The 12,581-nt window shown below is 46.4% G+C and overlaps 1 protein-coding gene across 3 annotated transcripts in view; it reads right to left on the bottom strand.

Annotated features, from left to right (window-relative positions):
• Window positions 1-425: 425 nt before the first annotated feature.
• CYSTM1 (cysteine rich transmembrane module containing 1) overlaps window positions 426-12,581 on the bottom strand; it is a 34,919-nt gene continuing 22,763 nt past the window's right edge. For all 3 annotated transcript variants that reach the window (XM_079983709.1, XM_079983710.1, XM_079983711.1), the window contains exon 3: window positions 426-1,008. In XM_079983709.1, the coding sequence (XP_079839835.1) occupies window positions 902-1,008 (107 nt within the window). In that variant the 3' untranslated portion in view covers window positions 426-901. The remainder of the gene's footprint in view (window positions 1,009-12,581) is intronic.

Below are 12,581 nucleotides of genomic sequence, written 5' to 3'. Positions count from 1 at the left end.
GCTCTCCTCCTCTAGCCCACAACAGGCTTCAGAACATTTTCTGCGGGCTAGTAATTTTTGTGGGCTTAGAAAAATGAACCTGCAAGATCTGCAGCTTGACAGCAAAAACATTTAAGGTCCATTGGACTTGAGAATGTATTTGGCAAGGAAGTTTAAACTGGGAGAAAGGAAGGGAATCTTCCTTGAGCCTTTGGTAGATTCAGCACAAGCTTTTCAAATATTTTCCCAGCAAGCTTAAGGTAGGAAAAGGGTGCTAAGTTCTTCACAGTATGTAGCCCTGCTATTCAGTTAAATACATCTGAAGCAGCTTAAGCAGAGGCTAGCTTCCAAAAGAGCTTTTGGGGAACAAACAGGCAACTATTGGGCACTTCTATCTTTGGATGCCCTCTAAACACACACAAAATAACAAAAACTGACCGGTACTCTTACTGGACCTAAATCTTTATTGAGCCCAATTTGTTAAACCAGAAGTGGAAGCAAGTAAGAAAAACAAACAATGATTGGCTTAAATTATTGCATATTATTCCATTTCTAAGAATGGTAAAAATTATAAATACATAATTTGTAGTAAAAGCCTTTTTGCCAAAAAAAATATTTAGCACATTCTTTAAAGAACCACAAAGTTGTAGAAACAATGCTATAAAGACGTGGGGGGAAAGGGAGGTTTTTCCTCCACTAGAACTAAAAAGTGCATAACCAACATCACGGTGCTATCTCTAAGGCAGGCAGGTGTTACTGTCGCCTGTGCAAAGCAGATTTTTCATTACAGTACTAAAAAAGCAGTTGAGAAGATCAGAGGGAGAGGAGGGGGGAGAAGGAGGAGGAGGAGGAGGAGGAGAAGAAGAAGAAGAATGCATAGCACTCCAAGACAGAGGTACTGAGGCTTGGCTTCTCAGGGCACTCAGGTCAGCATGTCCCAAAGGCAGCAGCAGCACAGCGCAGTCCAACACGCTGTCAGGCAGGTACTTTCGGCAGAGTTATCCCTTCGCTGCTCTTCCACAACATACACTGGGAAGAAGAGAAAAACACACGTCAGAGGGGCTGCAGCCAGTTGTGATGCATCACCCACCATCACCCACAACCCAAGAAGAGGCCTGTGGCCAACTTAGACTTTATTTACACAACTCTTCTCCCATGGCTAATGATGCTCAGAGGGCCGTGGGGCTCAGTTTTGCCCAACATGAATTTGACATGCTGCTTGCAGGTAACATGTGGAGAGAGATATGTATACACAGAGAAGCCTGGAAGGTTCTTGAATGTTCATCTTGCACATTTTAAAAAAAATTAAGTATCTCACTCCTTTACTAATGTAGAAGGGTAAAAGTACCCCTGACCGTTAGGTCCAGTCTCAGACAACTCTGGGGTTGAGTACTCATCTCACTCTATAGGCTGTTTGTCCACAGACAGCTTCCGGGTCATGTGGCCAGCATGACTAAGCCAGTTCTGGCAAACCAGAGCAGTGCAAGGAAACGCTGTTTACCTTCCCGCTGGAGCGGTACCTATTGATCTACTTGCACTTTGACGTGCTTTTGAACTGCAAGGTGGGCAGGAGCTGGGACCGAATAATGGGAGCTCACCCCATCGCGGGGATTCAAACCGCCAACCTTCTGATCGGCAAGCCCAAGGCTCTGTGGTTTAGACCACAGCACCACCCCCGTCCCTAGAAAGATGGTACTCTACCCAATTAAATAGCAGAAATTAACCCTTCTCTTGCGTTCTAGAATTCTAAGCAATGAAAGCAAAAGGTGCTGGGATAACTGATAGGCACCTGGGTATTCATAAAAACAGTTCTACTAAAACTAATACAAATAATAAACAATTTAACACAAAACTACCTGCACTTAGATTTTTTACTCTGTGTTGATCACCCTTTTGCGCTAAGGATCATTTCCCAAAAAACATTTCTGCCTTTGTCCTTGTGGGGCCTTCTTGAATTTGGCAAATGCCTGGGGGAAGGCGATCTCGATCAGCGCACGCTGAAACTAACCAAACAGGTTTGTCTTGAAATCTAGCTGGACCTTGCTTTGTGTTGCTAGCCTGAATGGATGAGGAGAGTCTAGCAAATGCTGTTTGTGTTTGTCTGCACACAGAGAACACACTGTTTTGCTAGGCTCCAGCATCAGCCAACCTGACAATGGCTCCATTCTTGACACCCCCATTGCTTCTTGCCCACACGGCCACTGACACCTCAGTGTTACTGTAGGACATTCCTCATAGTCCTCCTTGGGTGTGTGATAGAATATTCACCCCCCTTCTCTCTCCTCATCTGTGAATGGAAGCTATTTCACAACATCTTTAAACTTGGGACCAGTTATCTGAAGGATTTGATGTAGTGTATACCCTCCTTCAGGTACCCTGGACAGAGAGGGTCTTTCCTCTCTGGGTTCTGTCTTGGGCCCGGTCTTATTCAACATCTTTATCAATGACTTGGATGATGGACTCAAGGGCATCCTGATCAAATTTGCAGATGACACCAAACTGGGAGGGGTGGCTAACACCCCAGAGGACAGGATCACACTTCAAAACGACCTTGACAGATTAGAGAACTGGGCCAAAACAAACAAGATGAATTTTAACAGGGAGAAATGTAAAGTATTGCACTTGGGCAAAAAAAATGAGAGGCACAAATACAAGATGGGTGACACCTGGCTTGAGAGCAGTACATGTGAAAAGGATCTAGGAACGTGTCCAGAGGAGGGCAACCAAAATGGTCAAAGGCCTGGAAGCGATGCCTTATGAGGAACGGCTAAGGGAGCTGGGCATGTTTAGCCTGGAGAAGAGGAGGTTAAGGGGTGATATGATAGGGAGAAAGGTTGTTTTCTGCTGCTCCAGAGAAGCGGACACGGAGCAATGGTTCCAAACTACAAGAAAGAAGATTCCACCTAAACATTAGGAAGAACTTCCTGACAGTAAGAGCTGTTCGACAGTGGAATTTGCTGCCAAGGAGTGTGGTGGAGTCTCCTTCTTTGGAGGTCTTTAAGCAGAGGCTTGACAACCATATGTCAGGAGTGCTCTGATGGTGTTTCCTGCTTGGCAGGGGGTTGGACTCGATGGCCCTTGTGGTCTCTTCCAACTCTAGGATTCTATGATTTCCAAAGACAGCTCCTAGATTACAGAAAGCGCTTCCCAAGGAGGCTCCCCCAGCGCCTATGTTTAATATCCTTTGGGTGCCAGGGGAAGAGCAAAGTACTTTTTACCCTCCTAGGCCAGGGGTCGGCAAACTAAAGCCCGGGGGCCGGATGCGCCCCCCTGGCTTGTAAATCCAGCCCATGGACCCTGCTGCCCGCTCAGTCAGTCCCCGAGCACTGCAGACGCCTCGCCACACTGACTTCCACGATGCTGGCACGGCTTCTGGGAGGGCGGTGACGCTGGCGCGGCTTCGGATTGCCTGCAGGAAGCTCCTGCAGCCAATCTGAAGCCTCACTGTCCGCACACTGAGGTAAATCTGGCGCGGCCATGGACAGAGAGGTGGGCGGGCCTGGGCCTGGGCATGGTGGGTCTTCAGCCGGAGACTGGCGCACCTACTGGCCTCTTGCCTAGCTTGGTGCTGGAGGGTGAGCTGCCCACCGCCTGCCCTGCACTCCACGTGCATGGCCTGCCCGCCCACCTGGCCTCGGACGACGGCGGATGGAGCGGCTGCTGTTCATCTACAACAGCGGTGCTGAGATGTCCTCCTGAGCGTGTGCAAAGTGCGTTCCTCCTCCAGGTCCGGAGGCAGCTGCGGGAACGGCTTGCAGGGCATTTATATTTTTCAAAATATAGTTCGGCCCCCTACAAGGTCTGAGGGACAGTGGGCCAGCCCCCTGATGAAAAAGTTTGCCGCCCCCTGCTCCTAGGCCTTTCAGAACTACATTGGGCAAGGAAAGGCAAAGGGGCAGGGGAGGGAGAACTCAAGCTACGCTGCACAACACGCAGCCAGGCTGGTGCCAACTGGGCAGGAGGGATGGGGCCGCATCTTCCACATAGACTGGTGTGCTCTGCCTCCCCAACCTGAAGGAGTGTCATGGAAGAAGAGGACTTGGGATTCAAAGCTTCCCCCAGTCCATCCCAACATGCCTCTCCCCCCTCCCTCCTGCCAGAGGTCCAATGGCACAGGGGCGGGCACAGGTGTTTGAGGCCTGCATGGGTGCATCACCCTGTCTACTAGGCTTTATTTCACCCGGGTTCAAGACCCAGTTTGCCCCCCCCCATGCATTTGCACAGGCACACATAGGCTGGGAGCCTCACTGGTGCTAACCCCACTGGAGGCTTCACCCGGGACAAAAAACCTGGCTATTCCCCCCATAGCTACAGCTCTGCTACCCCCAACTGAGTTTGCCAGTTCATTGGGACCTGCAAGGAAGTCTCTGGGACAGGACTTTATCTGTGGTCACACTGAGACTATCAAACTCTTAAGTCAAGGGAGACTTGGCCGCCCCCACTCCCCACAACTAGGTAAAATGCCTCTTTTTCAGCAAGCTTTGACAATCTTAGCTGAAGAGTTCCACATTAGAAATGCAAATCATCTTGCAAAGAAGTACCATTTAAACTGCTGGATCGAATTTCCATATCGTAAATTAAAAGTGTTCGCAATATGTTTATTATTATTTAATATCCACAATCAATATATTTAATTAAATATATATCATTAAATACGCAATTAATAGTTTTAATATAGTCAATTATTAAACAAATTTAATACAGAAACAAATGTTCGTGTTTTTGTTAACAACGTAGGACACAAAAATGTTTTTTTAAGGCTTTAAAATGCTGCTTCTTGAATACTGCAGCCCACAGACCCATCCTGCTGGACCCTCCTGCTTTGACCATCTTTGCTATTTAGTTCCTCACAGTTGGAATTGAAGAAAAGCTTTCTGCAAGGGCTGCAAAGACAATCAAACTCCACCCCCTCAGCCTTGATTTTAAACTGGGCTCTTGGCTTACGCCAATTGATTAGCATAGATAAGGTAACTGAGCAAGCATTCTCAGTGACTGCTTGGCTTCCTCTTATCTTAATAACTTTGAAGGCTAATCCCTTAGAAAGGTAAAACTTGAAAGCCTTGTTACCACCTCATTCACTCACCACAGCAAAAAGGGCCTCATAACTGTCCCCAGAGTGGTTTTGCACACTTCAAACAATTTTGAAAGCTGTCCTGGACATTGTGGGAAATTAATATTTATTAAATAACATAATCTCCAATTTGGAATAACTGAGTTTGGAAAAACTGTCAGCAGAAGCAAGCTTTGAGATATGGAAATACATTTACGGAACAGATATTTTCTCCCGAAAGATGAAGGGGGCCATCCATTTCCAACTTCCTATGGTAAAATCTCCACCCCATATGGCACAACTGCTCACTACGGAGTGTGTGCAACAGCACACAAGCTGAATGAGGAGACTGGTGGCAACACAGCCACGAATGTGGGGAGAAGCACAAATGCGGGGAAGACGTACAGTCCTAGGCTGCTCAGTGCTTGCACTTGGGCAAAGAAAAGAGGGTGGGAAATAAAAATTGCAATTCTAGGGCTGGAGCTCGTTTAAGTGCCTCTCTGACCAGAGGAAGAACAGGCATCCTGGACACTCTTGCCGCCTCTTGGCTCTTAGGGGAGAAAGAAGATAAAAATAGCCTCAAAGTGTGACTAACTAGTTCCACAATTAAACACCAACTCCATTTAGAAATAAGTAAGGGAGCATTCCGGATTGGAAAAAGGGTGGGTCTACAGCATTTTGATCTTTGTAAAGTCAGCAGGGGGCGGGAAGGCAGTCAAGAGATTCAAACATTGCACAAAGACAATAACAGCTTAAAGAGATCTTTGATCTGAGGCCGGGAGGCCGAAGGATTCCTAGATACAACAGGCAGTAAAACTTCATTGCAGAACACAAGCTGATAGCCGGCTCCATTTCCAGTGGGAGCATTTTGCAAGATCACACACTGGGGACAAAGGGGAGCTCCTGCGATCTTGGCTCTCTGCCCAAGTGCTCTGTTGAAACCGTGTCACTCTGGGCTCAGAGACTCTGCAAGCTGCCACTTTAAGTGACGTGGAACCAGATGAAAACACATGTTTCACTCTCCTATAAAGCAGGTGGAAAATCTGAAAGGATTCAAGGAGCCCAGGGGTTACTGGGGGAGGGGGAGAGCCTTGGGCCCCCTCAGTGCTGCTGTGCTCAACCTCCGTTCATCCGCAGCCACTGGCCATGCTGGCTGGAGCTGATGGCAACCAAAGCACATGGGCCAAGTGACAGAAGGCAGTGGGAACTCCAGGATTTCCAGACTTTTTTTGTTTACTTCAAAATTCCTCAGGGTGCAAGTCAGCACTCCCAAATTCGCTGTTTGCCCCACGAGATGAGGTGGGGGCTGGAGAAACATACAGTAGCCATCGGTTAGAGGTTCCTGAGAGGGAACAGTTTTTCTTAATCTGAGTGAACATTTAAGAAATTGCATATGAAACAAAAATGAAAGACCCACAAAATTTTTTTTTGATAGGCTGCCCCCCAGAGCCGTTTCTCCCTTCTGTGCATTTCTTCTCCTTATTCTTACTTTGACGACCTCCCACTTACTAGAGATAAACCTGGGTGTCACTGGCATACTGACTCTCATAGCTCGAATCTTTGAACCACCTCACTCCAATGGGTTCGAGACAATGTTGAGCACCTACGGTTGCCATGACAACTATGAAGTATTGATACTCTCCGGTTGAGACGGGAATGCTGAGGCCTCCCAGAGCCTTTACTACTAAGATCCTCAACATAAATTCTGGGACTATCCCAGTCAGGTAAGGGAGGAAACCTGCTCAGTAGCAGGGGAGGAAAGTGCACCATCGGAACCCACAATCCACCACAAGTATCCATCACAAGGTAGTCAGGTGCCAAAGTAGACAAGGGATGCTGGAGAGCAAAGATGGGCTCCCTCTGGATGAGAACCAGCACCACCTGGCCCTTTGCTTTTGCTGAGCCAGAAAGAGCAACCCACGTGTCCCAGCCCACGTGCCCAGGTCTCAGTAACGCAAGCTGGTTACGCCTGGTGGGATGGGGTGGTCTTGGATTAAAATATGTGCGAGCAAGATCTCATTATGGACTTATTTAATAGCACCACCAGCTGACCTTAGAAGCTGTTAGAACTCAGGGATACTGTGGCTGAGGGCAAGTCCAGAAGACAGAACAGGCATCAAGTGTATGATCTGCCCTTTCCTTCACCTGGTAGCTCAACACCTGCTCTTGCCCCATTTTGACCTCTCCCCCCACCTAAAATCATTTATTCGGGTGCCTTCTTCTCCACCCTTCCCAACTGTTATCAGTTTATATACTGTTTAATTGCCAAAGTGGATTCTAAGCTGTTTACAAGCATAAAACGATTGCAAAAAGAAACACAAATATTCATTACTAACATGGACTCTAAAACAATTGCACCAATTGCACTAAAATACCAATTGCACTAAAATAAACATCCCGAGTTAAAATGTGTGACCATGACACACCTGTTCCAAACCATTTCACCACACCAATATATTAAAATAGTAGCAGAAGCCAACAAGTGAACTAATAAGTTGTTAAAATGCACAAAAGCAAGACTTTTGAGCACACACTTTGCTGGCCATAAGTTGTTGATAAATCTTTCAAGGCCTCTCACCTGCAGCTAATTCTGCTCCAAAGCCCTGTCAAAAACTTTATACTTGTCGCACCCCTGAAATAAAAAGGCAGAGTGTGTGGCTCAGCCCCTGAAGCTGGAGGCAAGCGAAACGTGATCCTGTGCCAACGGTCACTGTAACAAGAGCTCCGCTCACATGCTCCAAAACAACTTGAGGACATTTGGAGAAGGAGAGCTGCTGCTTTGCATAGGTCAAAAATATATACAGTGGTTCCCCGCAAGACGAACGCCTCGCAAGACGGAAAACCCGCTAGACGAAAGGGTTTTCCGTTTTGGAGGCGCTTCGCAAAACGAATTTCCCTATGGGCTTGCTTTGCAAGACGAAAATGTCTTGCGAGTTCTTGCGGCTTTCCCCCCTCCCCCCCTTTTCCTAAACCGCTAAGCCGCTTATCAGCTGATCCGCTGATAAGCCGCTTAACAGCTGATCGCTAAAAGCCGCTAAACCGCTAATAGCGCTAATCCGCTAAGCTGTCAATGGGCTTGCTTCGCAAGACGAAAAAACCGCTATACGAAGAGCCTCACGGAACGGATTAATTTCGTCTTGCGAGGCACCACTGTAGTGCATAGATCGTTCCAACCATATTCTCCATCCGCTTTGTCCCTCTGGTCCATCTGCAAAGGTTCTTGCCCAGTGTCAAGCCCCTAACTGGTCCCCACCCACTTTTAAAAATTGGCTAAACTATGGAATAGACTAAAGATCTTTCAACACAACACCCCACCTATTGGGCCAGGCAGTTGTAATCTTCAAGACGGCTTAATCTGGGCTACAGGGAAACAGACCCTGGAAAGAGAAGGGGTAGGTTGGCAGGCAGAGGTAACTGAAGCAAAGATTATTTTGGGAGGCTGACAAAGTCACAGCAATAGAACTTCACTTTGTGCCTTCTGATTGGCTGTATTTGGCCCTCGTAAGAGAAGGAAGCAAGGTGGCAACTCAGCCAAGGCCTCTCAATAAATCAAATCTGGGTCATGTCCGAGTGCCTGGGCTCTGGACCCCTCCCAGTCCCATGTAGGCCGATGGGCCACTAGCCGACAAGAGGATTCAGCAGCAGGTATTTTCACTGTTCTGGATCAATCAACAAGGGTTTTAATGGGATCATTTAACTGCAGAGTTGGAAGGGATCCCGAGGGTCATCTAGTCCAACTCCATGCAATGCAAGAATCTCAACACATGGTCCCCCATCCAATTTGAAACCATAGCAGACTCTGCTTAGCTTTGAAAGCATGCTAGCTGTTTTGAGAACTCCAATTCTGGAAAGTGCAACTCCTCCAGAATTTTCTTGGACTGTAAGGGTTTTTTTTCTTCTTATAGAAGCAGCATGACATACTCCAGCAAGGGCTGCCGCCTGTGTGTGTTACGGTTATCACCAAAACCTCACCGTGGACATGCCTGGGTCATGCAGGTGCATTTTTGCACAATGAGCCCAACTCACATTATGGGCTGTTTTAGTTGAATTCTGATTCCCAGATCCATCCAAACTGGTGTGTGTGTTAGGATTTGTACCACCTGTCAGAAGTGGTTACGGTATGCCCCTACCCTTTGCAGCTAGACTCCCTACTCCATCGCAGGGCCAGGGTTTCAGACTACGGAATAGCATTATTACAGCTTACCTTTTTATATCTCACTAGCATATTGCCCACCTATAACACTGCTATGTGCCTTTCTCTGTACGGATGACTTTCCTAGGGAATGTGATGAAAGCCTCTCAAGCCCCCACCCCCAAAATACATGCAGCAGTGAGAGACTTGTGTCAACAAGATGCACATCTGCCCCCATCATGTCTACCAGAAGGCAGAGATGTGCACAATGCCTACTGGCTGTCCCAGTAGCGTGGGGGGGGGACCCTGAAACTTCTCTTTTTTAAAATAAATATTTATTAGATTTTTCCACATTAATACAAAAAAAAAAACCAAGCAAAAAATGCGCAAAAAATAACACAGATACAAAAAAACACACAAATGAATCTTTCATTACTTATTTCCATTAACTTATTTCCCGGACCTCCTCTCACCTCCCCCTTTTGTATTCCAGTTCATTATTAACTCAGCAAATCCTTTTTACTTATTTCTCAACTTTAACTTAATAATTTATTTTAACATGTTGTTATTTTACCTTTCCTCCTCTTCCATTTCCTCAGTTTATTTTTGCAAATCTTATTTTCATTTAATTTAAACCATTTTAACTTATCCAAACTTAAACATCAATAGTTATACATCGTTCCTCATTCTTCAACATTTTTCCTAAAGACGACCGTAATTTCCCTTGCACGACTTTCCCAAATTCCATACATATAGCAAAACAAGATAAAAACAAAGCAAGTTATAGTTATATACCCTTTGGATTCCCAGACTCCACCCACCCCTTTCCCGGTTTCAGTCCCAACAAGTGTCCATCAGTCTCAGTATACTGTTTAGCCTGGAGATCTCACATCTGAGGCTCTTAAGTCTCTTGCAATTATTCCTCTCTGCCGGTCTTTCAGCCAGACCTCCATACTTAAAAATAAAGCCTATGGGGTACTCCAAATCTTGTTTCGTACTCCTTTCAAGTCCAAATGTCCCCAAAGCTCCAACTTCCACCTTAGTCAAGTTTATAATCCTTCGGTCTTCAGATCTCCACATAAGGAGATCTCTCAGTTTTCCACCCTGAAACTTCTCACATTAGCCTGTAGTCCATCCTTCTCCCCTCCTGCCCACTCCCAGCTAGGTTCCCACAGTGTGCCAGCCTGGAAGGAAGGGGAGCTGCAGAAGGGGAAGCAGCGTGCCAAGAGGGTTCAGCACCCTTCTAAAGTAAAGGTAAAGGTACCCCTGCCCGTACGGGCCAGTCTTGACAGACTCTGGGGTTGTGCGCCCATCTCACTCAAGAGGCCAGGGGCCAGCGCTGTCCGGAGAAACTTCCGGGTCACGTGGCCAGCGTGACAAAGCTGCATCTGGCGAGCCAGAGCCGCACACGGATACGCCGTTTACCTTCCCGCTGGTAAGCGGTCCCTATTTATCTACTTGCACCCGGAGGTGCTTTCGAACTGCTAGGTTGGCAGGCGCTGGGACCGAGCAGCGGGAGCGCACCCCGCCGCAGGGATTCGAACCGCCGACCTTTCGATCGGCAAGTCCTAGGCGCTGAGGCTTTAACCCACAGCGCCACCTGCGTCCCTCAGCACCCTTCTACTTAGGGCAAATTGCAGCCCCCCCCAAACACACTTTGGGTGTTGTTGCAGCAGGCGCACGTCTGAAGATGCAGAGTTTGCTGCTGCTGCCGCCACCCACCGTTGGCCCAGCACACAAAGCAAGCCTGGAGTCGGCTCCTCCCTTAAACTATTTGGGTTCTACATATTTTCCTCATGTTCCCTGGAGCCCAGAAACTGTAAGTAGCCCAGCTAGGAGAGAGAGCAGGCATGTGGGGCACCATCTGTAGCAGGACAAATAAGGTGCAGGAACCTATTGCAACGCTCTCCCCACGCAAAGGAGACCCCAGGGAACAGACAGAACTGGGAAACCAAACACAAAGGAGCAGGCTTTTTGTCGGCTGGTGTCACTCCACTCCTGGCAGAAATGTGGAAAAAGGCTGAGGAACAAAAACTTTTCATTTGACTGAAGTTTGTGCTGCTAATGTGAAGCTACTAACACAAGATACAACAGTTGTAATAACTTCACTGATTATGTGCAGAATCTTGCAAGACTGTGAATTTCAGCTCACAACCTTGCTTTTAATTGCTCTTAACATCATTTTAATATCAACTGAAGACTCCTTAGTATTTAATATGTCTTAATATGGTTAATGTTAGTATTTTGGGGGAGCAATCCTATAGCAAGATCAGCTGTGATGAATAGTAGCCCTGGGGATGAACAGAGTTCAGATCTGGTGTAATGTTACACCGGCTTGCTTTGTGCCAGCTTCTTGTGTACCTTAGGCTGGGTTTTAATTTAAGGCAGTTTCTACATCAAATGTGTTAAGCGATCTTTGTGTTGGCAGTTGTTTAATTCTTCTGTCCTACTTTGGATTTAATATGGATTTTGATAACATTATGGTTATGTTTTAAACTTTGTTTTATTGAGATGGTGTATTATCTAGAGAATTCAGGATGAGGCAGTCAAGAAATACTCATGAATATTTTTAATTATAAAAGTAACATATTTGTTCACATTTTGGACCAGGCCCAAGGCAAAAACACTACCTCCATGAAAGTGGAAGGCATTCACCTCTGCATATCAGAAGGATCCCACCTCACCTGTGAGAATCCTGAGACCTGAAATTTGCAAGCCATGCAGCCCTCTGTAGCCATGCCCAAAGCTCAGAACTACCACTCTAGAATCAGTTACTTTTCTAAAACCAATAAAGCAGGTTCTTCCTAGAAACTCACCGAGCCACTTATGGCAACGGACATAGTTAAAAACTTCCTACCTGGAGTCCTAAAGGCAGAAAAAAACACTTCTGAATCCAAACCACTGCCACTGCCACCACCTTGCAAGTTCATTATCTAATCAGGTGCAGAGAAAAGAGAGCTATGCTTAATCATCTCTGGGTGTTGAGACATACACCAGGTACCAGTCCACACAATGTAAACAATATTCACGGGTGTGTTTTTTTATTTAAAAAACTGCATTACCTTTGTCTTACTGCAGAGACCTTTATCTTGGGTACACACATTTGGTTTCTGCCCATACTGGATGATTAGCTAATGATTAACCTAAGAAAATAGATTTTTAGAAATGTTCCCTTGTACTGTGAAAAGTTAGATTCACCTGGGAAGCTGGATCAGCTTATCCAATGCAAGTTGCAAGAAAAGAGGCTCTTGGAACAAAACCATCGACTTACCTAAAACAGGAAATAGCCATTTGTCCGAATAAATTAATTCCCAACTTTATGGGCCAGCCTAATTATAGGACTGGCACTGAACATCTGGTTTGTTTACCTACAGGAGAAAGCTCTTGGGAAGGAACACTCAGATTAATTACTAAGCCTTT

This window comes from Podarcis cretensis, assembly GCF_951804945.1.
Source record: "Podarcis cretensis genome assembly, chromosome: 7".
Classification (NCBI taxonomy): Eukaryota; Metazoa; Chordata; class Lepidosauria; order Squamata; family Lacertidae; genus Podarcis; species Podarcis cretensis.
This window is presented reverse-complemented; position numbering and strand designations above follow the sequence as displayed.